General features: G+C 37.4%; 1 protein-coding gene across 1 annotated transcript in view; it reads left to right on the top strand.

Moving 5' to 3' along the window:
* The first annotated feature begins 2,541 nt into the window (after positions 1–2,541).
* The window catches only part of Ddc (aromatic-L-amino-acid decarboxylase), a 51,131-nt gene continuing 26,537 nt past the window's right edge, over positions 2,542–27,135 (top strand). The window contains exons 1-2 of the mRNA XM_089231314.1: positions 2,542–2,802; positions 19,829–20,054. Coding sequence (XP_089087440.1) covers positions 19,854–20,054 — 201 coding nt within the window. The 5' untranslated portion in view covers positions 2,542–2,802; positions 19,829–19,853. The remainder of the gene's footprint in view (positions 2,803–19,828; positions 20,055–27,135) is intronic.

Raw genomic sequence — 27,135 nt, 5'->3', positions numbered from 1 at the left:
CTCACGTTTTATGGATGTGGGGGGGGGGCGGCAACTTGTGATAACAATATAATTTCTTTCGTAAATTCTGAATTTTCATCTAATCTGAAAGATTCCGCATTTTCATCTGGGAAGAAATAATTTTGGAATTATTTTTTTCATAAATTTTGGATTTCCACCAATTTTGGAATTGTATTTTTAATTAATCCTGAATGTTATTTTTTATCACTTCCGGAATTCTGAATGTTCACTTTTTTTGGAATTCTGAATTTTCGTCAATTCTGGGAGGAACTGAATTATTTAAATTGTTCGAATTACTTTTGTCATTTATTCTAAAAATTTTCATCAATTCTGAAATTATATCTATCATTTATTCTGTATTTTCATGGGGAATTGGGGGCGGGATGAAATGATATCTTTCATTTATTCTTTTATTTTTTGAATTTTCGATTCTCCTGCCCCACAGACTATATACACTGCTCAAAACAATTAGGAGAGCACATGGTTTTAACAAAATTACGCAAAGATGTATACCGATAAGTAACATAAAATGAATCATCCGTAATTTAAAGCCTAGCAGGAAACGGAAGCAGAAAACTTCATATGCAAATAAAAGTTCATGACGTCAAAAACCAGAAAAAGGAGATAAGGGCAGAAATCGGGATGTTGCAGAAACGTCTGTTTTACTGCCGTAACTGTGAAATTCGATTGCGCAGTATTGTTTTTTTTTGATACAAGGTGACTTGAGGATGTCTCAACAACGTGATTTACCGGAATCCATGGCATGGCGTGTTATAGGCAGACTGGAATCCGGGCAAACACAACGTAGTGTCGCGGACGCTGTTGGAGTCGCCAGAAGTGTTGTTGCAAGGCTGTGGAATCGATTCCAAGAAACAGGAAATGTTAGACGTCGACTAGGGCAAGGTCGGCCACGCGCCACTACAGCAACTGATGACCGGTATATACGGTTAACAGCCCGTCGAAACAGAACAGAGAATGCTACGCAGCTGCAAAGACGGTTGCTCTTGGCAACAGGACGAAGGTTGTCCAGCCAAACAGTACGTAATCGGTTTCATGAGGGAGGGCTCTATGCACGTAGGCCAATGGTCTGCATTCCGTTGACCCCACGCCACCGTGCGGCCCGAAGAAGATGGGCTGCTGAACATCGAGATTGGGAGCAACATGATTGGAGCCAAGTGCTGTTTACAGACGAGTCCCGATTCAGTCTGGAGTGTGACACCCGACGTGTTCTGGTATGGAGGGACAGGGGCACTCGAAATAACCCCACATTCGTTCGTGAAAGGTCACAATACAGACGAGCTGGTTGGATGGTATGGGGTAGAATCAGCATAGGCGGACGTACGGACCTGCATATCATTCGGAATGGCACTTTGACGGCCCGAAGGTATGCAGACGAGATACTGCGACCTCATGTCATCCCTTACGCTGGAGCCATTGGAGATTCCTTTGTTTTCCAGGATGATAATGCCCGAACGCATAGAGCTCGTCTGGTGGAGAACATGCTTGAAGCTGAAACAATACAGCGTATGGAATGGCCAGCGTGCTCTTCTGACCTGACGACGCATTGCTGCGCGACCAAGGCCGCCTGTTACTGTGCGAGACTTGCAGATTGCACTTCTTGAGGAGTGGAACAGTATTCCGCAAAGTCTGATCGATAACCTCATCGCATCCATGGCAAACAGGTGTGCAGCAGTCTTAGCTGTTCGAGGAGACCACACGCCCTATTAAAACTCATGCATCATGTCTAAACAGTACTTTTTTTTTATGTTTACATGTAACCAAATTGTTGCCCTAAATCATCTTTTCATGTTTTTTCCATATTTTCAAAGAATTAAAGCTTAATTCCAAATTTTTTTACGTCTTTTTTCTGTATTGCGCATTGATACGCGTGTAATATCCATTGTATGCCAATACGTGGCTGTTTCGCACGGTTTTCTTCACTTTTTTGCTTGCTCCCCTAATTGTTTTGAGCAGTGTATATTGTTGCTAAGGGGACACCGGAATTATTAAGATTCCTTTAACCCCCCCCCCCCCACAATTAATTTCGCATCGGGCCCGCGTCTAGTAAGGGTGGCCCTGGGACCACGAAAGTAAGTCGCACTAAGCGGGAAAACGTTTTAATTTGGAACGTTTTAAGCGGGATCCACTATATTTATTTGGACAAAAAAAAATCACAAATAATCAGTAAAATAAAATAAGAAAATTTTTATGTAACGGAAGAAACTTGAAATAAACTTCTAAATATCTTAAAGATGGTAAAAAAAAGTCATCAACTGAAAATATTTGATAAAGACTAATTTGTTTCATTCCCTTCAAAGAAAAATCAGAATCTTTTGGTAGAACTTGACAATAGCGGTAAACACACGAGACGTAAATGCAATAATAATAGCAATAATAACAGATGTGACAACTGTTGAACATCTCGCAATAGCCCCAGAAAAGCAGCAGCTCAAGACCCCGGTCGGTTCTTAACGCAAGCGCACAACTGCAACATTTTGAAGCGTCGAATCAGTTTCAAGCTGCACTTTCCCTTGCTCTTCCCACTCTCTCCCTTTTACACACTCATAAAAACACACTCTCACACAATTGACAGCACATTTAGCAATCTCCTATTCAACAATCTCCAACTCTGCTGCTTTCATTACCGAAGTTGTCGCCTGTGAGTGAAGAACATAATATCGCTCTTGCTTAATATCTCAATTTTTCCCACTTTTTATTTTTTTTATAGTCATTCAGTGAAGGAAGGACACGAGTTTTAATATATTTGTCCCAGCACTGTCAAGTCTCATCTCACGCCGAAAGGTACGTGTCACAAAAAGTGCAATTAATTATGAAATACCGAATTAAAAGTTCGGACTGCCATTATTATTCGATATTTAAACTTCGTCATTTTAAATTTTCAGTTTAATTGTTAAGTTTCTACGTTGCAGTTGAGAAATCATCTTATTTTAGTTTTTTATATTTTATAAGAGAAATAGATGAATATATATTTGTAATATATAAAGTAATTTCATGTTTTGTTTACGTATGCTGATTGAATGTGATAATATTTAGCGTACTTCTTGGCGTAACTTCTTTCCATAAGAATGAAATTTTACTTTCAAGTGATATTACAAGTTTTTTTTTTTCCTCTTTGCTTCCTACAAATATGTATTTGCTGGAAAATACTTAAATAAATGCTCAGAAATAATTCTGATTATCCCAATTTTTATTTTTTTATAGCCATTCGGTGAAGGACACGAGTTTTAATATTTTTGTCCCAGCACTATCAAGTCTTATCTCCCTCATCTCACGCCGGAAGGCAGAGCCGCTCTTAGGGGTATGTGATAAGTGCGGTCGCACTGGGCCCCACGGTTACCTGGGCCCCGCACTTACGGTAATAGAAATGAAAAAATACATATATATATGGTACAGTATTTCAAATAGGTTAAAAAAGTTGTCCGAAGTTCAATTGTTTGATTCTGGAATTATTACTTTCATTAGATCTGGTATTATTACTCTTTCACTAATTCTAAAATTTCACCAATTCTCGAACTAGTTTTCTGTCATTAATTCTGAATTTTCATCAGTTTTTCAATTCTTTCATTTATTTTGAATTTTCATTGGCACCGGAATTATATCTTCCCGTTATTTCTCATTTCTAACTCATCAATTAGCTCTCAGAACATTGATCCCTAATTTTCATTAGTTTTGAAATTTTTTCTTTCATCAATTTAAAGTAGTTTTCTTGAATTCTGAATTTTTATCGATTCAAAATTCATTTATGTTTGTGTTAAGTTCCATTTAACTGTATTTATATTTTGTTGTGAATGTGTGTGAATAATTTTCAGTATTCTCCTGTATATATTGTGTGAATAATGCACGAATCTTTTGATGTGCTCGTTATTTTACACTCCCACAAAATATATAAAATCGAGGCTAAGGAGCCCCAAAATTATTTTCACACCGGGCCCCGCGTCTGATAAGGGTGACCCTGCCAAACGATACATGTGATAAAAAGTGTAATTAATTATAAAATACCGGGTATAAGAAGTTCAGACTTCCACTATTATTCAACATATTTAACTTCTTCATTTTAAATTTTCAGTTTAATCATTACTTTTCTACGTTAAAGTTGAGAAAGTAGAAAGTATCGAATAACATATTTTGTAAATAGATACATCTTCATATGACATGAAGTAATTTCAAGTTTCCTTTACTCATGCTGATCAAATGTGATAATATGTTGCGTATATTTTCTTTGCGCATGCACTACACCGCTCTAGGATAAAATTTAACTTTCAAGTAATTACTTTTTTTTTTAATTCTGCAAAGAAATATTTGATGGAAAATGCTGAATAAGAAATAATTTGAATAGTTGGAATCAGAGCCGTTAACTAGGATTTTTGCCGCCCCAAACACCTTAAATTATGTAATTTTGTTACGGTGTTCTTTGTTGCCCCCTAAAACTGCCACCCGGAGCAGTTGGCCCCCTACCCTCTCTAGTTACGGCCCGATTGGAATACAATTTAATTAGTAGTTTTAATTTAATACGATAATGTAGATAGTCGATTTCTTAGAGATCGTATGTAAAATGATACAAAAATTATGGTTCATCAGTGTAAATGCCGTAAGCTTTTATTGTGTTTTCAGATGCGTGAATATCGTGACAGACCAAGAAATATGAAATGATATCTATACATGTAAAATTGATTTTCTGTGTCTGTCTATGTTCTCTATACAAATGTACAATTTTAGATCGATCGTCGCCAAATTTTGCATATATACCAAGCAAGGCCCGTATTAAACGATAGGTTACTTTAGAAGTTCATCAGAGAAGGAAAAATGCCCGAAATGGGCGAAAAACTGCCGGGCAACAATGGTTCCTGGGCCTAAACAATCACTTTCGGAATGTTTACTTCGGTTATCGTGGTTCCAATGTAACAATGCGTTTCATACATGCACATTTGCACATGCCTTTACAATGGTTTGTCACTTCTTTGATGCTTGCCAGTATCGATAATAGTTTGTCTTTATAATGGTTTGTCGCTTTTCGAATCCTCTCAGTAATTGAAGAATACCCGGGCAGCGCCGGGTATTGTAGCTAGTGATTAATAAATGTCAACAGAATGAAAAGAGTCACGGAAGAAAAGCTCAGCTTTATGTTGAAAATTACTACCAGGAAAGTTCGTTTTTCTCGTAGTTGGCATAGTATCTGCAATATTCTGTAATGCAATTAGAAATAGAACATAAATCAGTAATTTTTCAATGCTGCGTATCTCGTGAATTTGTTGCTCCCTCTTTTCGTGAGAAGTGAGTTCTTTATTAAAAAAATAATTATTCATTTTGTGATGCTTGCGTTAATGCGTAAGTCTTATTTTGAAAGAAAAATTAAACTCCAAAAATTTTTAAAATAAATTACCGATAAAAGAAAATAATTAAAATATTCTTCCATTATTTAAATCCATTATCATAATCTTATTTATAAATAGAAATTTAAATTTGTAACTCCGAAAAATGCGGTAAATGCATTTAAAATGCTTTTACCGGTTATTTGTTTTCTAATTTTACATATGTAGTCTATTTAGGGACTTTTTTCTTAGAAATTTTTCCTGTTATGGTAAAATATTATTGAAACAAAACAATTTTTTTGACACATATATATATTTAAATAAAATGTTATTATAAGTTATTTTCTATAAATCAGTGAATTTAGAATACATTGGAACCTCGATATAACGGACCAAGAAAAAATTTCGTTGCAGAAGGGTTATCGTTATATGGAGAGATAGTATTATCATCAGTCACCGCCAAATTTATGCTGTTATTGGCAACTTTTCCGAGTTGGCGTTGTTATCATACCATATAAAATGCATTTATAAGTATTTATTTGCAACAAAAAAATTCCAATTGATTACTCGATGAATAAAATTCAGTTAGTTGTTTCACACTGTACGGTGGTTTACTGTGCAATACTTTTGTGTACTACATGAAAAATAGCTTCACGGCAATTTTATTTTCGGAGGGTAGATGGTGCAAAATATCAATGCTATAAAACATCGTCGAAAGAAAAAAAAAACTCACGAAAGGTTTAAAAATATATTGAAAAAACGCTGTAGCACTTTTAAAATCCTCTGAAAAATTATCGTTACATAGGGATTCATCGTAGTAAAGGATATCGCTGTATTGAGAGGAAATAAAATTAAATTAAAGGCAATTCGAAAAAATATCGTTGAAGAGGGATTAATCGTTATATCAAGTATCGTTTTGCGAGGTTTCACTGTAGATGGAATTGAAAATCAATAAACGAACAAGAGGCTTTTGAACCCTGTATATAGCGAAACATTTCTTATATAAATACGTTCAAAGTCTGATATTAATGTCTTCAATAAAATGATATATATATAATCTTATGACACTTCAAGATGAGAAGTACCTTTTGTGCGGAGAAGTGCTTTTTTTTATCAATTTGATCACAAACAAAGAATCAGCTCCTCTAACGTTTTCTTTGGCGATAAGACGTTTCTTCACTTAATCAGGACGTTTTTCTTACGGTCACGTGGAATAAAAATTTATAAATGCTATGCAACAAATGGGAATTTTTATATTTTCTTTCAATGAAAGGGTAAGGCAGCCATTTCTTAATCATTTCAAAAATGGTTGAAATAGTCCTGATACTTAATTATAGAATAAATACTTAAAATTATAAAAGGAAATATTTAAAATTCCAATACCTATAATAATTAATGCGTTAAAAAGAGATTGGGTAAACTTTATCATTGACATGGTCGTAAGTTTAAACGTTATAATATTTGTAAACATCTTTTGCACCTCATTACAGTGCACTACAGAACATCTCTCTCCTAAAAACCAAAATGGGTTCATATTAATAGGGTATTGCTGGATTTATCTGAACAGGATCTATCCGTAGACACCAAAGAAATATCTTACTTGAACCGTATATTTCTTGAAACATTGACGTATCAAATGTTGTATTTTGGTTACGTCACGTTACGTGACAATTTTGATGAAGTACCACGTATATAGCTCCTCCATTTTATTGGTATGGAACATTAACAACCAAAATATTTAAATTGATTTAGTTAACATTGAACATTATCAATAAACACAAATTCAAATTATCGATAATTAATTTAATTATAAATTTAATCAGTTATGATTTTGATCTGCGGTGAAGAGCACGCATGATTGATTCATTAATGGAGGTATGGATCAATTCATGGACTGAAATCCTATCCACATCGGAAATATTTATTAACTACAAGTCCTCGAAATCTTCCGAATTCAGTTTATGCGACAAAATTGCTTCTGAATGGAACCCTTGATTTTAAGCAGTTTCCAACAGCAAAGATTTACATGACTAACATATTTTGAAGAGTTACGTCTTTTCTATCCGTTGGATGTCCTTATATTTTGAATATTTTCTCAGATTTTCGATGAATTAGGTGATGAGTGTCCTGAATAACATGTTTACCGTTTCCCCAACTACAAGATAATCCGAGGAAATCAAAAATTTATGTCTTTCGGGAGCTTTAACATAAATCTGAAGAGAGAGCCGAGGTATTAATTCCTATTTCTGGTCGTGTTATAGATGCATCTTTCGTAAACATTGCACACTTATAATGGCTAGAAATGAGAGAGAGAGGCTGGGTCCTCTTCAAACTTCTACGATGGCTCCAAATGGTTCAGGTTCACGATGGATTCACATTCTGAATTGGTCAGTGAATATTATAATCAGTCACCCCAACTGAATAATGTGCTTGTTCGATAAGAAAGCAACGTAACTTTTCATAATTTATAAGCTGTGTGCAAACATTTTGCTATACACTCTGCAAAAATGTCGCAGTTCGGAAAAAAAAAAGAAAGACGTTTCATTTCTCCTGAATAACATTTAACTAAAGTTAATCATGTAGAGTTACAGTATTCTTGTACAGGGTATTGTTAAATAATTTAAATTCGTAAATAGTTTAAAAAGTCATAAAAATGAGAGAATTGGTATAATATTCGAAAGCAACAAAGTTATCCTCACGAGAAGGGGGGGGGGGGTTCGTAAAGGGGGGAAATAATTCAAAATTTTGTCAATAGAGGGCACTGCCCGGAATAATACCAGAAGTGATTGGACTCGAGCCTTTCTTCGATCTCTTCTACGTCCAAAACGTTCTTAAAGCTGCGGTCGGAGATTCGTGTGACGAGGTAAAAAACCTTACCAATTGTGCTTTATTGGCAACATCACAATAAGAACCTTAGGAGCCGTTCAAGTATTACGTAAGCAAATTTTTAGCCATTTTTGACCCCCCCCCCCTTGTCAGCAAAATTTCGTCATCAGCTTTGCACCCTCTGAATCCTAACTCATATTTTCATAAAGGGTGGCTGATAACGTAAGCATTATCCAAACTCCCCCCCCCCTCCCCCCTTGTCATCAAAACTCAGCAAATCGGAAACCCCCTTCTCCCCCCCCCCCCATCGATGATGACGTAATACTTGAACGGCCGCTTATCTAAGCGCTAGTGACAGGAAAATTCAGAAATGAGCTTTTAATCGTACACCTTGGATATCGCAGGGCTCTTATTTGCATATTTCCAGGGATTTGCTTTTGTGCAGCGCCTTCAAAAAAATTGAATTAAATTTTTTTCTATACCAAAAAAATCCCCCTTTATGAGAATAACTTATTTGCTAACCGCATTCAAATGCACCAATTTCTTCAATTTTTATGAATTTTTAAACTAAAGTCCACGCCACATAATGCGCTCACATCGGGACTCGGATTCCGATAACAATAACCAAATTATGACTATATCCCGTTTTGCAAATAACATACATCTCGTTTGATCGAATGGGACGTATGGTAAAAGGGACATTTGTTTTTCTTCCCTACATAATCGGTTGCAAAGTCTTCACAAAATTGTTCCAATTTTTTTTTATTCTATTCTAAAACGGAACTTTTTTCCATTTAAGCTAAAATCCAGCATTTTTTGTTATTCAGACATTGTGAGGAGTTAGAAAGAAACTGTCTAATGTGTACATCATTAACTATTTTTTTTAATGTACAATAAGTTTCATAGATCTCCTGAGAGAGTCTATCGGAAAAAGAAATTCGAATCTAGTCAACTGAAAGAAACCGATCAAGAACTGAAAGAAAGGGTTTTTTTGTTTGTTTGCCTTCACAATAGGAAAGCAATTGATAACACAGGAATTGATAACATTATCCGAAGTCCCGATAACTGTAAACGTCAAGTTTTCCCTATACAAATACAAATACAAATACAACGCCACAACAGGCAAAATGCCCAACGAGGTGGCTGATAAAAAGATGCCCATAAAAATATGGTTGTCATATGTTTCAAAAATACAGCAACCCAATTAAAAATGCAATTAACACAAATTACAAACAATATATACACATGATAAAATATTATACAATGCCCATAAAGAATACTTATGGTTGTCTTATTCTAAGAATGGATAGCTTCTCGATTTACCCCAACATGTTTATGGTATTTCTTTTTAAACGTGTCAATTGTGTTACAATTTACTACCTCCGGGGGTAAGCTATTCCATTTATTAACAACCCTATTGTAGAAAAATTCCCTGCGACACCATAACCTTGCATTGTCCCTCACCAATCGATACTGGTGTCCCCTTGTAAAAGCAGTCGATTGGCGGTGTACTAAAAGTTCATGGTCCATCCTATCCATCCCATTGAAAATTTTGAACACTTCGATCATATCTCCTCGACACCTGCGTTCATCCAATGTAAACATATTCAAAAAATGAAGTCTTTCTTCATAACTCAAGCCCTGTGTGCCAATAAGGACACGCGTAGCTCTTCTCTGCACCCCTTCAACCAAGTCTATGTCCCTCTGTAGGTATGGTCTCCAAAACCTTACAGCATACTCCAGTCCAGGACGAACTAAGCCTCGAAAAAGCGGAAGAATGACTTTAGGAGAACGCGAAGAGACCTTTTTGAAAATGAGACCAAGCATTCTATTCGATTTTTTGACAACCGCTGAACAATGTTCAGAAAACTTAAGTCGCTCGTCAATGAGAATTCCCAAATCGGTGACTCTAGTTGCATCCGGGATAGTGACACCATTCAACTCGTAAGAGAACCGTGGGTTGTTCGAACCAAAATGAGCGACCATGTACTTGTCAACGCTAAACGTCATGCTCCATTCTTTACCCATGATCCAATTCTGTTTAAGTTGTTCTGAAGCTACTTCCTATTGCTTTGATTCAAGAGTTTAACCATGTTGGACCCGACCGAGTGCCTTCTGGAAATCAAGGTAAATAACATCCGTATCCAAAGCCTTCGTCACGTGATCATAGAAGCAAAGGAGGTTAGTTACACATGACTTTCTCTTCCTGAACCCATTCTGATTATCGGGCAGTAAACTATATTCTCGTCTATCCACTTCATCAACTGCGTTTTGATAATAATTTCCAAAATTTTCTTGAGGGAGCTCGTCAAACTCACTGGACGATAATTGGACACAGCTTCTCTATCATTGTTAAATATCGGAACAATATTAGCAAGTTTCTAATCCTTTGGGACGATAACCACAGCAACGTACTCCTGTGGATCTGTGCGACTGGCCCCAACAATTCACTAGCACATTCCCTGAGGACCCTGTGATAGATATCATCTGGTCCTGGTGCTTTGCTTGCACATACATTTTTTAGAAGATTTAGGACCTTCACGTCTTCCTTCACTTGAATATCGTTGTGAGGATTTTATTACCCCATGCAACACCCTTACATTGAATATCATTATCTGTATTACAAACCAAGGCGAAAAAGTTATTGAAAGCACTACACATGCCTACATTGCTCTCTACTCGACCCTGCTATTGAGGGGGGGGGGGGCCAACTCTTACATCCATTATTGACCTATCTAAAAAATGATTTTGGGTAGAGCTTTGTTATCTGCCAACGTAGAGTAGATTCAACTTCTTGTTTACTACTCCTTATCGCTTTCTTCAACGCTAAATCTACGCTAAACGTCATGCTCCATTCATTTGCCCATGCTGCAATCTTGTTTAAGTTGGTCTGGAGCAACTCCCTATCGCTTTCATTTCCGATTACCCCCATTAGCTTCACATCATCTGCGAATTTGCTAGTAATTCCATCGATACCCTGATCGAGTTTGTCGATAAAAAGTGAAAAAAGTATGGGGCCAAGGACACTTCCCTGAGGAACTCCACTTGTGACGTCTGTCCAACCAGAGAATTCCCCGTTCACCATAACTAGTTGCGACCTATCTCTTAACCACGATTCTATCCAATTCAGCAAGTTGCCCCCTATTCCAATCTCGTGTAAACGCTTCAAGAGTTTGCCATGTTGGACCCGATCGAATGCCTTCTGGAAATCAAGGTAAACAACGTCGACATTTTTGCTCTTACCCAAAGCCTTAGTCACGTAATCATAGAAGCAAAGGAGGTTAGTTACACATGACTTCCCCTTCCTGAACCCATGCTGATTATCCGACAATACATTATTCTCGTCTATCCACTTCACAAACTGCCTTTTGATGATAATTTCCAAACTTTTCGAGAGGGAGCTCGTCAAACTCACTGGACGATAATTAGACACCACTTCTCTACTACCCTTCTTAAATATCGGAACAACGTTAGCCAGTTTCCAATCTCTCGGGACGATACCCTCAGCAACACTACTCCTGTATATCTGTGCGACTGGCCCCAACAATTCATTAGCACCTTCCCTGAGAACCCTGGGATAGATATCATCTGGTCCTGGTGCTTTGCTTGCACATACATTTCTTAGAAGATTTAGGACCTCCACGTCTTCCACTTGAATATCGTTGAGCGTTTTATTACCCCATGCAACACCCGTATATCGAATATCATTATCTCCATTAAAAACCGACGCGAAAAAGTCATTGAAAGCACTACACATGCCTACATTGCTCTCTACTTTTGAGCCTCCTATCGAGAGGGGGCCAACTGTTCCCTTACATCCATTATTGACGTATCGAAAAAATGATTTTGGGTCAGAGCCAATGTTATCTGCCAACCTAGATTCAACTTGCTTTTTACTATCCCTTATCGCTTTCTTCAACAGTCTTCTTTTATCAGTAAACAATGATAGGTCACCTCGTCCACTTTTATACTCTCTGAATGCTCTTTTCTTTTCAAGATAAAGGTTCCGCACGCTATCCGTGAACCATAGAGGGTGTGATGTACAAACACGCTTTTTTCGAACAAAGGGTATGACGTCGTGCAAAACAGAGGACAGCTTCGTACTAAATTCTTCCCATTGACTTACCACCCCTACTGATTCCAACCGGTCTTTGAAAACTTCCGCTAACCTTCTTCGCAAAACATCAAAGTTAGTTCTCCGAAAACAAGGAACCAGTCTTTTGTTATCAACCTTACCCGAGGAAAAGTTACAGTGAAATCTGACGATACGATGATCACTGGAAGAAAACTCTTCCCCCACCGAAACATGTTCAACTAGATCCTCAGAACTAGTAAGAACTAAATCCAAAATAGCAGTACCCCTAGTGGCTTCTGATACATGCTGATACAAAAAATTTTCGAGCACCAACTTAAGAAAGTCTCTTTCATACTGATTTCCAGATGAAAGGTTCTCCCAATCAATACCCGGGTAATTGAAATCCCCTAGTATGAGAACCCTCTTTCGCTTACACATGTAGGAAATTTCATCATGCATTTTGGCGATATAGTTTTGATCCCTATTCGGTGGATTGTAACAAACCCCAACAATAAGCTTATGACGTCTTTTGTTCTCAAGTTCAACCCATATGGTTTCAATATCACTTCTCTGCACGTTACACTCTCTAGCCTTCAAACATGATTTCACGTATATCAACACTCCACCCCCTTTCCTATCAGATCTATTTCTCAAAAAAGTATCGTATCCGGAGATGTGTAAGAAAGATTCATCCCCATCGTTTGCCCAAGATTCTGTAATGGCTATAAGATCCAAGTCCTCCTCAACTATCATAGTTTCTAAGAAATCTTTCTTGTTACCCAAGCTCCTGGCATTTATTAACACACATTTTAATTTGCCCGGTGGTTTGTTGTCAATCGAGAAGCCATCCAAGTCAGAGGTGGGTAATTCCCCGTCAGTACTGTTGTGATTATCATTAACTAACCCGCATTCCCGACTACGTGGTCTGGGAGTAAAAAACCTGACCTAAGACTATCGTAAACCTCCCAGACCCCTCTCTTATTTAGATGGATCCCATCCGAACGAAGCCACCTATGTTATGATATTGGTCCGTTCTATTCTTTGGAAAAGCGATAACACAATACCCGAATGACATTATCATCCGGGATTTTGATCAGCGGCGTCGACTGTGTTTACGAGCTAATGGAGCACTCTGTATTTCACAAATGAATATTCCCTGTATTAAAGTACTTGTTCGACGCCAGGGACCAATTTCAAATAATTGAAATGCGATTTAATTAGTTTATATTCGAATGGTGTCAGATAAATCTTCATAGTTAATTTCTTGGAGAGATTGGGGTCTGCTTGAAACACTTACTAAAACGCAGGACTCTCCAAAATTACAGGGTGATTATAAAAAAACTATCCCGACATATGGGCCCCTAACTATCATACCATTCACAGAAACTGAATGAAATTTTGGCATAAGGTATTTTGATGTATGCGCTCAAGAATGATATGGAAAACAACAGTGTCACTCTAACAGTTACGGTTACAGTGAGGAAATTTCGAAAATATCAAATGGCAACACCAAGTTTTTTGTATTGGAATGTGATCTCCATTGTGAAAAACCCTAAATATCGTTCGAACGGCAACTGTAGCATGAAAATCACCGGCGGTAGATAGGCTAAAAGTGAGGACAACCAATAAGGACAGAGAAGCAGCATAAAATAAAGCATTTTATTGTGTTTCACAAATTTTCCACATGATCTTGTGGAGGGCTAATCAGGCTGGGATCTCAGCCGAAGAAACGCTGTGACGAATGAAACGAACATTAATGCTCTGGTGCACGGCAAAGTCCTTTTTAATTTTTCCTTGCCTAGCTCCGGGGATTTTCGTGCTACAGGTGCCATTCCAACGCTATTTAGTGTTTTTCAGTATGGAGATCGCATTCCAATACAAAAAACTTGGTGTTTCCACTTGATATTTTCGAAATTTTCTCACTGTAACCGTAACTGTTAGAGTGACACTGTTGTTTTCCATATCATTCTTGAGCGCATACATCAAAATACCTTATGCCAAAATTTCATTCAGTTTCTGTGAATGGTATGATAGTTAGGGGCCCATATGTCGGGATAGTTTTTTTATAATCGCCCCGTATATTTTTTTCAATACTTAACCTGCTGTGAATAGGCGAACTAATTCATGAAAACCAGACCTGAGAATCCCTTACATTAAAAAACAAAAACCAAAATATCTAGCACATATTCCAGGTTGCTTTCGGTCTCTCTTCACACACATGTGCAAGAAGATAAACGGATTATAAAATAATCCATCCAGTTATCGTGAAAAAAAAAAGTAGAAAAATTAATTTTTTTTTGCGCTTGACAAATCCATATTAACGGTGGTATTAAAAATAATATTTTAAGAGAAAAAAAAATTAAAATCCTCCACATTTTTTTTAAAAATCCTTGTTTTAATGATTATAAAAAAATATATTTTGTGCATTAAAAGAAAAAAAAAATGCAGTAGAATCTCTGATTAACTGATATTTCTCAATATGTGAGAAAACAGGATTAATTTTTTTTCGTCCCGTTTTTTTTGTGTGTGGCCATAATCGGGGCTGATTTGTTCGTGCCATGAGAAATGGAAATTATATTCGTTCAGCTTATAGGTTATCGTTCTTATCTGAAGGGAATTTTTTAGTTGTTTATTAATTTGGAGGATTTTAATCTCTTAGCGTTGCGATCTCCGCACTGGAGTACTAGTTAATTATAAAATACGAAGAAGCAACGTTAGGAAGGCAAATACAGTAAACCCTCCCCCTCAGATGCGGTCACCCCTCTTTTACAGTCAAATTATAATTTCCCCTTGCATGATGAAAGTATGTATTTCAAACCCCTGATAAATGGTCACCTCCTTTTTACGGACGAACACGGTATCTGTATAGTATTTATAAATATTGTTTTCGTATCTTCATTTTGAGGCAGCTAGTCATTTAGGAAAAGTCTCATAATATTGCGGACATGCACTCTATACGAACTCACTGGAAATTATTAAAATACTGTACACACGTAAACACATTTCTGGGCAGTACCTAATAAAAAATTCAATTGTGAAAGTGAGAGACAAGAGTAAAACTGTTTTTGATTTGTTTTTTAACGGAGAATTATTTCGTCCTACTGAATGGAACGTCCAATGGCCTACTATTAAAGATTATAAGATTACATACCTTTGGTGCTTTCAGCTATTGTCCCAATAGAGCTGCTTAGATTATTAATTCGATTACAGACGAATACCGTTATAGTGAAAATCTCGTTTCAGCGAACACTTTTCTAATCCTCCAGACAAATTTACATAGAAACAATGCTAAAAACGGAATTCCTTTATAACGAAATTTCGTTATAACAAAGTGATTGCTCCGGTCTCTTGGAGTTCGTTATAACGGAATTTCACTGTTCACAGTCTCAAATTTTCTAATAATTTAGAAATTTATAAAAATTGAAGGAATTGGCATATTTGAATGCCGTTAGCGAAAAAGTTATTCTCACGAAGGGAGTTTTTTTTTTGTTATGAGGGGGAAAAAAAAGATTTAATTCAAATTTTCGTCGATACAGGGCGCTGCAAGAAAGCAAATCAATGTAAATATGCAAATCACAATCCTAAAAAAATGCAGGTTGTACAACAACAGTTTATTTCTGAATTTTACTGTTACTGGTGCTTAAATAAGATTTCCATTGTGATGTTGACACACTATTGCCATGAAGTTGTTTTACTTCTGCCACGAATCACCTGCTGAAGCTTCACGAAAGGTTTGGGCACAGAATAGATTGAAGAAAGGTTCAGGTCCAGAATTTTGCGATTTGCATTCACGCAGCGTCATCATATATCGATTTTGAAATCGATATCATCACGTCATCATATACCGAAAATTTGAACTAAATTTTTTTCTGTACGATAACTTTTTCACAAACATTCAAAAAAATAAAATAAAAAAAATAAAAATGAATAAAAGTAAATATGCCAATTCTTTCAAATTTGAAAACTATCAGTAAATTTATGGGATACCACGTATGTTAATTGAATATAATATTGTATATCAATTTTATGTTGAATAAAACTCAACACGCTAATGAAAATTTTGCAATAAATTTTCATTAGCGTATATTTAGAACTAAAATAAAAATAATTGCTGACAATCACACCATGTCAGGGGCGGTCTTAGAGCAGTGCGACCGGTACAACTGCACCGGGCGCCGAAACGCGTTAAATATACATTACTAGAAAAATTTACAATACTAGAGGATTTACAATTGCCCCCCCCCCCATTCGGCTCGGGGTACCGCTAAAGTTGCCTCAGAATAGTTAGGGGGGGGGGCCTGCCAAGCTGCAGGTCCCGGTGCTTTAGCTGGTGTTTACCTGCCCCTTCCGTTTCTTAGTACTGGTTCTGAAAGGGATAATTTCAAATGAAGTTCACATGAGTTCTATAAATATGAAAGAAATCCTACGGAAAAATATCACTGTAATTTAACCAGTTTTATTAGCAGCTTAGCCCGTACGTGATGCGTGCACTCTGCGTATTTTACCATAAAATTCAATTAAAATGAGTATGAAGAAGATATATTCTTCGTGATGAGTACCCTGCGTAAATGTGTGACGTTTTGCTTTTTTAATATTTTAAATCTGTTAGTTAAATCAAACAAGTTGGATTTTATGCTTGTTTACAAATTGAATAGCAGTAATCCCATTCTAGGAAGAAAGTTTTTCCTACGGGACAAGTAATGACTAGCAAAAATTCCCTCCTCCGACACGATTTGCGCCTGGGGGGGGGGGCACACTGACTACTGCTTTTGCACCGGGCGCCACTTGGTCTAAGACCAGCCCTGCACCATGTTGACCCTGAAACCATATAAAACTATATACATCATTTTTAAATAGTGTATTAGGTCTTGAATTAGAAGATATGTTGGATATTCAATAAACTTCGACGTATTCCTTGAAAAGTTATTGACAAAAACAAAAAAGAGGCTCAAAATCCATGACACATTGACGGTTGAGCAGCACACAGAATTCTCTAAACCTTTGAATTCCAGATACTGATTTATTTAGTCTTAAATTCAAGAGATTTCTGATAAGAATTTATAAAATTTTCAAATACCAAATTAGAGTTAAGATATTATATTAGAGTTTGTGTTAAGATATTATATTAGAGTTTGTGTTAAGATATTATTTATTAGAGTTATATATTAGAGTTTGAGGAAGAAATATATATTCAAATGTTTTTAGTATGGATGTGTATTCACTGTTATAATAATAATTCTAACATTGAAACTCTTGAAGTTTAAGCATTGGGAAAAGGAATTTAAAAAAAAAAAAATGTCATACGAAGCAAGGTCAGGTCTGTAGGTACACATTCAATATTTTGTCGGGTCAAATATTGGAGTGTGCCCTGAGCTGAGTTTTTCTGTGGTTACTGCCAACGCCACTTTATTGCACGCTCATTCGATGTCAACACATTCTTGCTCAATATTTGACTCGGCAAAACATTTAATACTTCCGCACTCAGCGTACAGTCCTAACCTTGTGCTCCCCGTATAACTTTTCTTAAAATATATATATCTCCCGAGTGAAATCATGGGGGAGGGGGGGGGGAAGTTGAGTTTCACAGCACATCTAGAATTACAAACGGACAGCCAAGCTATGACAGTCTTCTGGGTGCCGGGGCTATAGTCAAGTCTATATACGCCTAAGGCTAGGGTTACCACATTCGGAAACCCCAAAATGAGAACGCACGCTTATGTCACTTTAAAAACGATCCACATTTATGTTAGTTCACAACGGATGGCTCCACATTTTACGTAAAATATCAATAGTTTTCCAATCAAAACAGAACCACTATCACATTACCTTTTTTAGACACAGGCTTCTGGTTTCCCGTTTATGAAAAAATGAGGACACATGTGTGTGCACTCTGAGCAACGTCACGTATTTTCACAACAAATGGCACCTCTGCACCAACAAAAAACAACAATGTTTTTCCAACCAAAACAGGAAAACATTTAATTATGTGTATACAGGATTTTATTTTACTACAGTATTATTTTTTTTGGGAGGGGAATACTTTTTAATGAAGGTAAGTAAAGCCAGTGGTGTCGGCGCTGGAAGTGTTGTGGGTGCTCCAGCATGGGTTTAAGCACCTTCAGAATTAATTTAGAGAAATCAAAATTTCCCTACATAAACTCAAGTGGAGCATCCACGGGTCTAAAACACTTCCGCAACACCCTTGAGTACAGCCTTAGTTTGCATCGAAGAAGGGGGTGTAAGCAGGATCGACCTTTTAAAGGGGGAGGGGCGCATACAAAAAAAAAAATTTCTTCCCGATAAATACCACCGTTCATAAAACACTTAAATTAACAGAAATTGATTAAAATAAAATTTAAAGAGTATTTTCTTCTGATTACATTATTTTTCTAATTTTTTGTCGGCTTGGGGGGTGGGGAGAGCACTAGCCCCTTATGTCCCTCCCCCACGTATGTCTCTGCCTCAAAGATTGTAAATATTGTGAATATATAAAAAAATATATATGAGAGACAGGGGTAGAACATTTCGATTTCACACACAGACAGTGCATTTTTATTTTCTGGAAAGAAAAATAGTAAAAATATTGTGGAACCCTGAAAATGTGAGGGCAAAAGGCAGAAATTTCAAACACGTATGAGGACGGTTAAAATGCGGACGTCTGTGGAAAAACACCCGACTTTTAACTAATGAAGCTTGGGAGGAACAAAAAAAAAATTTTTTATTTGTTAATCTACATGATAATCAGGCGTCCACCTTGTGCTTGTGTGTATGGAAAATAAAATAAGTTTCTTCGCATAAACAATTTTATTGAGTTAAATTATTATGCAGGGTGTCCTGTAAGTGCTAATGCTTCCTTTATCTCATCAACGTACGTCGTAGAGGTACGATTTCAGTTTAAAAAATACTTGAAAGACATTCAAAAATTACCGCGTACCACTTTTCAGAGTGGGAATACAGTGGTTCACAAACTAAAACATCTAAATTTTTATACGGTCCCCCCTTGTCCTCTAACTTTAAATTAGGAAGTTGTTACTCTGTATATCCCGAGGCTAACAGAAAAAAAAATTCCATGTTTCTAAGCGCAATATTTGGCAAGATATATGAATTCAAAAATTGGCGAAAGCGTATGAAAGAAGAGAAAAAACTAACGGTCAACGCTCCTTTCCCAATTTTTCTCAGATTTTTGAATTCGAACATCTCTGCAAATATTGCACTTGGAAACTTGGATTTTTTTTTGCTGGCCTCAAGAGAGATAGGGCAACAACTTTCTTACTGGAAGTTAGAGTACGGGAAGGGGACCGTATAAAAATTTAGATCTTTCATTTTGTTACGCATAATGATACGCATTTTCACTCTAAACACTGGTGCAGGGTAACGCCTTTTGAGCATTTTTTTAAATTGAAACTATACCTCTACGACGGACTGTTGATTAGATAAAGGACGCATTAGCACTTACAGGACACCCTGTATAAATTGCAAATACACATCGAATTTTATGTGGAAGTATCCAATGCTTATTTATGTGTTTTATTTTATTTTAAGGCATTTAAAAATATCATTTCGTACAGACTTGTTTTTGGTTATACACATATTATAGACTCCATCGAAACATTCGCAAGAGGATGGACGTGGAGGAATTCAAGAGTTGCGCAAAAGAATTGATAGATTTCGTGGCCGACTACATCGAAAATGTCCGGGACCGTCGAGTTTTACCGGATGTTCAACCAGGGTACATACGCAAGTTGCTGCCGGATGCCGCACCGGAATCGCCAGAGCCCTGGCAGAATGTTTTGCAAGATATCGAAAAAGTCGTTATGCCAGGGGTGAGCCAAAAAATGCCATTGATAAATGGTTTTTTTTTACATATCTTTTCCAAATGCTATCAATTTCTGGTTAGTGTTCGAAAAAGTTTGCAGATTCCAATAAAAAAGCCTAGAGACGTTCTTAATAGTGGAAAGTTTAATAGCGAGAGATATATCAGTTCTTCTCTTAAAGGTTTTTGAGAACGGGCTTCCTCTCGTAAGCTATTAGTTATATCAAGGGTGCTCAACATTTTGAAGACTGCGGGCCACTTCACTGGTTTGAAAACGTGCCACAGGCCACTTAAGTGATCTGCAAATGTGCCGTGGGCCACTGAAGTGATCTGGAAATTTGTTACGGGCTACTTAAGTGATTTGGAACTGCACTTAAGTGTGGGTGCAGGGCCTGTTCCTTACAAGTTTGGGCGCCCTGGCCAAATATGAATTTTCGAGAGTCCCTTGTGTTGAGGCAGAGGAGCATGTGGGCTGTGCCTATAATATAAAGCGCAGCTAACTTGGAGGCACGTGCCCCATTTGCCCATGCGAGAAATGTGCCCTTCCTAAGTGGTATGGGGCCATTTAAGTATTACGTAAGCAGATTTTAAGCCATTTTTGACCCCCCCCCCCTGTCAGCAAAAGTCAGCAAAACACTGACACCCCCCCCCCCCTGTCAGCAAAATTTCGTCAGCAGCTTAGAATATTTCATGTCTTCAAAAAGGGGTGGTTGATGACGTAAGCAACCTTCAAACCCCCTCCCCCCTTGTCATCAAAAGTCAGCAAATCCGAAATTCCCCCCCCCCCCCCGATACTGACGTACTACTTGAATGACCCCTATGTGAATATGGGAATCATTTAATTGAAGTGAGAATGTGCCATGGGTTGCTTAAGTAATCTGGAACACCACCCCGGATCACTTGAGTGATCTTTGAAACTGCATCGGTGCAGTTTACAAGCTACTTAGGTGTTTGAGAATGCGCCGGGGTCACTTAATTGAGCTGAGAATGTGCCGTGGGCCACACAAGTGATCTATAGCAGCACCCCAGGTCATTTAAGTGATATATAAATATAGCGCGGGTCACAAGTGATCTGAGAACGTGCCGCTTAGTTCAATTTTATAACATAAGGTTTGAGGTCGCGGCCCACATAAGATGCCTCCGAGGGCCACGGGGCGAGCATATATGAGTTATATGGACTACTAGCGGCTTTATATTGCCCAAGCGATCTCTGGCGCTCTCATTGTTGTAACTGTTATAGAAATAAAGGCGAATGGTAAAGTGAATGAATGAATATAGGAAATAAAGGTACGAGTCGATGGGACGTCTTTAACCAAGTTTGGCGACGGGAAGTCACATCACACACATTTTGAGACTGCCATATAGATATTCTTTAAGATAATCATATAAACAGACTGGTTAGTATCTGTTAAATTAGAATGTGTAGGTTTTATTTGAGATACAGCACTAAAACCACAACAAACGTTTGTAAAATTCATGTTGAACATGAGTGAAATTTCTTTCATGAGTTGAAATGTCACACACACAATCTCTCTTATTAAATAAGCTCTTTACTCAAGAAAGATTTTTATATCTGTAAAAGTGTTCGTTTCATACAAGTTTGATCCCTATCCTGTCTATACGAATGTCAAGAAAAATACAGAATGCCTACAATGATTGGCCTAGTTCTCTACTAATTTATAGCTTCAATATTTATTGATACAGAAGAACCTCTCGATAACGGAACGGACACCGAAAATTTTGCTCGTTAACGAGGTCTGTTAATGGAGATGGTAAAATACATCGAGTTCCGTTGATGTAATTAAAAAAATGTGTTCGTTAATGGGCGGAATCGAGAGGGGCAAATTGTGCAAGTTCGTTTTACGATCGTTTCTATCGCTCCCCACCCCTGGATCTGTGCCTGAGCGAAGGCAGGCATCTTCAGCTCCCGAATGAAGCGGAAGCAGATATTTTCATCTGCGAATGAAACCGAAGCAGACATATTCAGCTGCGAACGGAACGGATCCAGAGCGATGCATCGGAAAAACGACTTATCGTGTAGGTGCATTGTATCATCCCGTATTTTACGGGACAGGACAAGTTCTTCCCATATTATTTGGCTCTTAGGAGGAACTATCGCCCCCCACCTCGCCCTCTCTGGTTCCGCGCTTGGTTAACGGCAGGTGTCCTGTACGGGAGGATCCGCTGTATAGGGATCGAGTTTGATGTTTTCAGTATCTCAAAGTTTTGTTCGATTCACGCTAATGTCCGCAAGAGGTCAGTGGATGTCCTTCGGTAGGTAAGATAACGCCGAGAGCAGCGAAAAAAAATGCTTTTATGGTTCTTTAAACAGGCTGCTATCTGAACATGTTTGACATTTTTTTCATGCAGCAGATGGAAACCGACTATAGAAATAGTACAAATTCTTATTCTTACTCTACGAGACCGACTAAGATAGAAATTTTCTTGCAGGAGGCCTTCAACCTTTCTCGACTCACGAGCACTGCCTATGTTTTTAATCCAACAGAGAACACCTCTTAAGGCAAGTGTGCTCACCCTTTAGAGAGTGTGGGGCACTCTCTTTATTGGTTTGAAAATGCGTCGCGGGCCATTTAAGTGAACTGTAAATGTGCTGCGGAGCTCTAAAGTGACCTAAAATATTATGTGATTGGCCGCTTGAGTGATCTATAGATGTGCAGTGGGTCATTTAAGTGATCTGAAAATGGTTACGAGTCAATTAAGTGATCTATATGTTAATGTGCCGGTTCGTTTGAGTGATTTGTGAATGTGCTGAGAGTCACTTAGGTGTGCAAATTTGCCGCGGACCACTTAAGTGATCTAAAACTATGCCGCGGGTCCCTTGCTTCAGTGTTCTGGAGTTATGCCGCGAGCAGCTTACGCGTGATCTGGAATTGTACCATGGGCAGCTTAATTATCTGTAAATATCCTGCGGGTCGCTTATGAGAGCTGCTGATTTTCACAAAATTAGGGTTCAAGGTGGCGGACCACATCATATTACTCAGAGGGCCACATTAGGCCCAAGGGTCATGAGTTGAGCATGTATGCTCTACGGTGACGTTTACATACGTTCGCTTGAGATCTGCATAATTGTAATTCTTGAATACAATTTTTACAGAGTATTTAATTGAAGAGTTGATCAAGTACTCGCAAGCACTAAATCTCACATGAGCATTGAGCACGATGGTGCTCGCGAGCAACACAGGTTGGAGATGGCTGACTTACAGGATGGTGCTCCATGCTATTTCCATTGCGTTGCACGTGAACGCTTCAACTCCGGGTTACGAAAACATTGGATCCAGTCGTGAGGGTGGTGATGATCACCAACTTCTGTTATGACAAACTTTTAAAAACCTCTGATCTTGAAGTAAAATGTGCGTGCGTGTGCTTGCAATTGCAGCTAATATCTTCAAACACTCCAATCACACATTTGCAAACACCCAGTACAGTCTTATGCTATCAAGGTAATATGCTTTCATTAACGTATTGCAAAATGTGAATTTTCAGATATTTTGACAATCTTAATGAAGACAAAAATTCAGATATTGAATGTTAAACCTTGCTGTATAACAGGCATCTTCAACCCGTTGCTCTCGAGAACCACGGTGCTCCCCTGAAACACCTAGAATGCTCGATGCTCGTGTCCGATTTCGTGCTCGCGAGCACTTGATCAACGGCTCAAGTAAACACCTTGTACAAATTGTATTGAAGGATTAAAAATCCTCATTTCAAGTATGTTAAACTTGCCATAAGGGTGCTTTTCTTTTGATGATGGGTACAGGCAGTGCTCGTGACTAGAAAAAGGTAGACCACCTCTGATCTATAGGTTGAAAAGCGTAGTAAGTGGTAAACATTTCTAGATACACTCCAACTGAACAATGTTAAATTATTTTAAAAATGACTAGAGAAAAACAGGATTTCCAAACTTTTATTAGTATTTTAAAATTTGTTGGTTAACAACTTGGCTGGGGCTTCTTGTAAAATTTTTCCAAACTAAATTTGCTCATACAATATAATCATTATTTTTCCTCTCAATCTTCAAATTATCCGAAAAATTCGGAAAAGAAAGTTCGAATTAAACAAGAAATTTCGAATTAAACAAGAAATTTCAATATTAAATCAGATAAAAAAAAACTCAAGGGGGAGTTCGTAAAAGTTCGAGTTATCCAAAATTCAAATTAATAATGTAAGTTATTTCCCCTCAGAATTCCAACCATGTATAAATTCTAAAAAGCCGCAACCAAAATATACAGTACCTCCTATAGCCATTGAAACACAAATAAATAAAAATTTTAGTACTCCATGGGGGAAAAAAAATCGATTATACTTCCATGAATCAAATTCCATAGGAAGTCAGGAAACGAAATGAAGGATGGCCGAATTATCTCCTCCCAGCCTCATTCATAAAACTCTGAGCAAAAGGTGAGACAGTATAAAGGAAAAGGTATACACGCGTGTATCCATATTCAGATGCCTACCATTTCCAAGAATTGCATAATCTAGAGAGAGAGAGCAGAGTTAATGGTGTTGCCATGAGACGAGATTGGAACTCTTGAATAACCCATGACAGCAGGAAAAGGAGGGATCACACACACACACACACACATAGAATGAGAGAGAGAATGGCACGTTAGTGCGCATCACATCGAAATGTTCTACGAAAACCGTCAGTGCCCTATCGTCTTCTCATTATGGAGTTAACGGCTTCTGAGGTTTATAAACCTAAATAGAAGAAAGAAATATCTCCATCGGAGGGAAAAAAATGCAGTCTACGCTCCACGTAATGAAATCTGAGTAACGCTTCCTAATGAACACAGACGGAATGTTATTAACATTTTGACTTGACATTATCAATGTATTCAGCGTAAATATGCAGAAGGTTGGGGGGGGGGGGGAGATATAAAAAATATTAAATGTTTTTTGCGTATTCACAACCGGCTGCCCCATAAATTTGGACTTAATAAAATAAAAAATTATTAAAAATGCAACAATATGACATACCGAGTTATGATTCACATCCCCTTAGACTTGTCAGAGTCGAGAAAAAAAGTTGAGATTCTTGCCGGTAGGGAACGTCTTATTGATGCCACTTTAACAAAAAATGCATGAAAAACTTCTAGAAGAGTCTTTCAAAGAGACAATTTAACAAAGCTGTATAGTCGGCCCCGCTTAATCAGATATCAACGATTCCAACACACAATATCGGGGAACAATTCAATCACCATTTTACAATGTTAATATAGTTTGCATATTTGAAAACTGATGAAGTATCAATATTAATAAAGCTTCTCGAAGAAATCCGACATCAAAAATGAAATTAAAATTATATTTAATTACAATGTGATCGCAATACCGGAAATTTTTACTTTTCATTCGGAAAGTTAGTGCCCTCTATTGACTCAACAGAGAATGAAAATAAAATAATTAAATGTACGTATTGAATACAACTTAAATACTTGAAGGCCAGCACCTAATCTCAGATGTATATTTTTTTAAATCTTAACCCAGTGGCGTATTTTCCATTAATGCAATAAAATCATTAAGTGTTATAATGGTTGATGTGTATTGATAGTTGACTTGTGAAGCGTATTATTCGATTAAGTGAAAAGTAGTTGAAATGATCATATTAAGCGGGATCTAATACGTTTACATCGCCTCGGTGTGAGAAATTTTGCCAAAGTTGTGTTTGACCTTGACGCTGATATTGGATAATTTGGTTTATAGGTGCGTTCATGTGTAATTAATTAGAAATATTTTATTATTTTCTAACCTCCAGGGGTGATTTAAGTGAGGGCGCAACAGTTCTGCAGATTGTAAGAGGCTGCAGCGTGGGCTTCAGTTGGACATAAAATTTTTTTAAACATTTCTAACTCAAAAAAAATTCACATGACATGGCATAACGCTTTTGAGTCATACTTTGACGATGAAGATGTTGAGATAACTTGAGGGAAACTGACAGGACATGGAGTCGTAATACCAGAAACAAGAATGCACTCTTTCACAAGGATAACAAGCGTATATTTTAGTGCCCCCTCCTCCAGTAATTTTTCTGGAACGGTCAAATAAAATGAAGGTAAAGGAAAAATTCGGCCTGTTACTTGTCCGGCCCTGGATCACAGAAACAAAATTGAAATAAATCAATCAAATCAAATTTATTCATTTCCAACATACAGAGATTTAAATTAGTTAAAAAAAAACATATTTATCATCCAGAGGCTGTGATGCCTGTACGGATGATTGAAAATTTACATGATAATTAAAGAATAAAATAGATAAAACATACGACATGAACAGAAACATAAAAAAAAGACAGATATACAACATAAAAGAGACAAAATTATAACTGTCAAATAAAAAAATACGTAAAGATAAAAAAAATCAAGAACGATCATTTGATCATTTTTGTCGCACCACGGTCATTTTCTGCACACGAGGGCTAATTAGACCGGGACCTACAATTTATTGCCGATTCCGAACGGCAGGCTTGTTTTTTATACTCGTCGAGAGGTTGGTGCGCTAACCCCTCGATGGGGGACTTCCGGCGGTAGCAATTTTTTGCTGCGGTCAAGTCGCCGTTTTTTTGTTGTACCCCTGTGTCAGTGAAAGTTTTCTGACAAGGACGAACCGGGTATCGAACTCGCGACACCTCAAAACATCCTTTGGTACTTTAGGCGAGCATCTTATCGACCTGGGCTACCGCACCCAAACCAAGAACGAAAAAACATACACAACACAAAAAAGTGTCATGTCTACATAAGAGTCTACATCGTCTATTGAAATTAATAATTTGAATAATGATTTTTTAAATGCCGCGCGTGTGTGTGTGGGTATATTTTGTATTTCTAGCGGTAGTGAATTACATAATTTCGGAGCTATATAATAAAAATGTTTACGAAAAATTTCTTTCTTAAAGGAGGAATACGGTAAATCATACGAGGTCTTCGCTCGGAAACATTATCTTTTAAACTGCATAAGCCTTTATTACGGTTTAAGAAAATAATAATACGAAAAAGAGTATTATGGCGTAAAGGAAGTAGATTAAGATTTCTAAAAACTGTAGAAGAATGAGGCTGACCCCAATTCAAAATTTTGAA

This window comes from Pholcus phalangioides, unplaced genomic scaffold (genome assembly GCF_987345545.1).
Source record: "Pholcus phalangioides strain wild (caught in Gottingen) unplaced genomic scaffold, Ppha-v1.0 ptg000004l_1, whole genome shotgun sequence".
Classification (NCBI taxonomy): domain Eukaryota; kingdom Metazoa; phylum Arthropoda; class Arachnida; order Araneae; family Pholcidae; genus Pholcus; species Pholcus phalangioides.
This window is presented reverse-complemented; position numbering and strand designations above follow the sequence as displayed.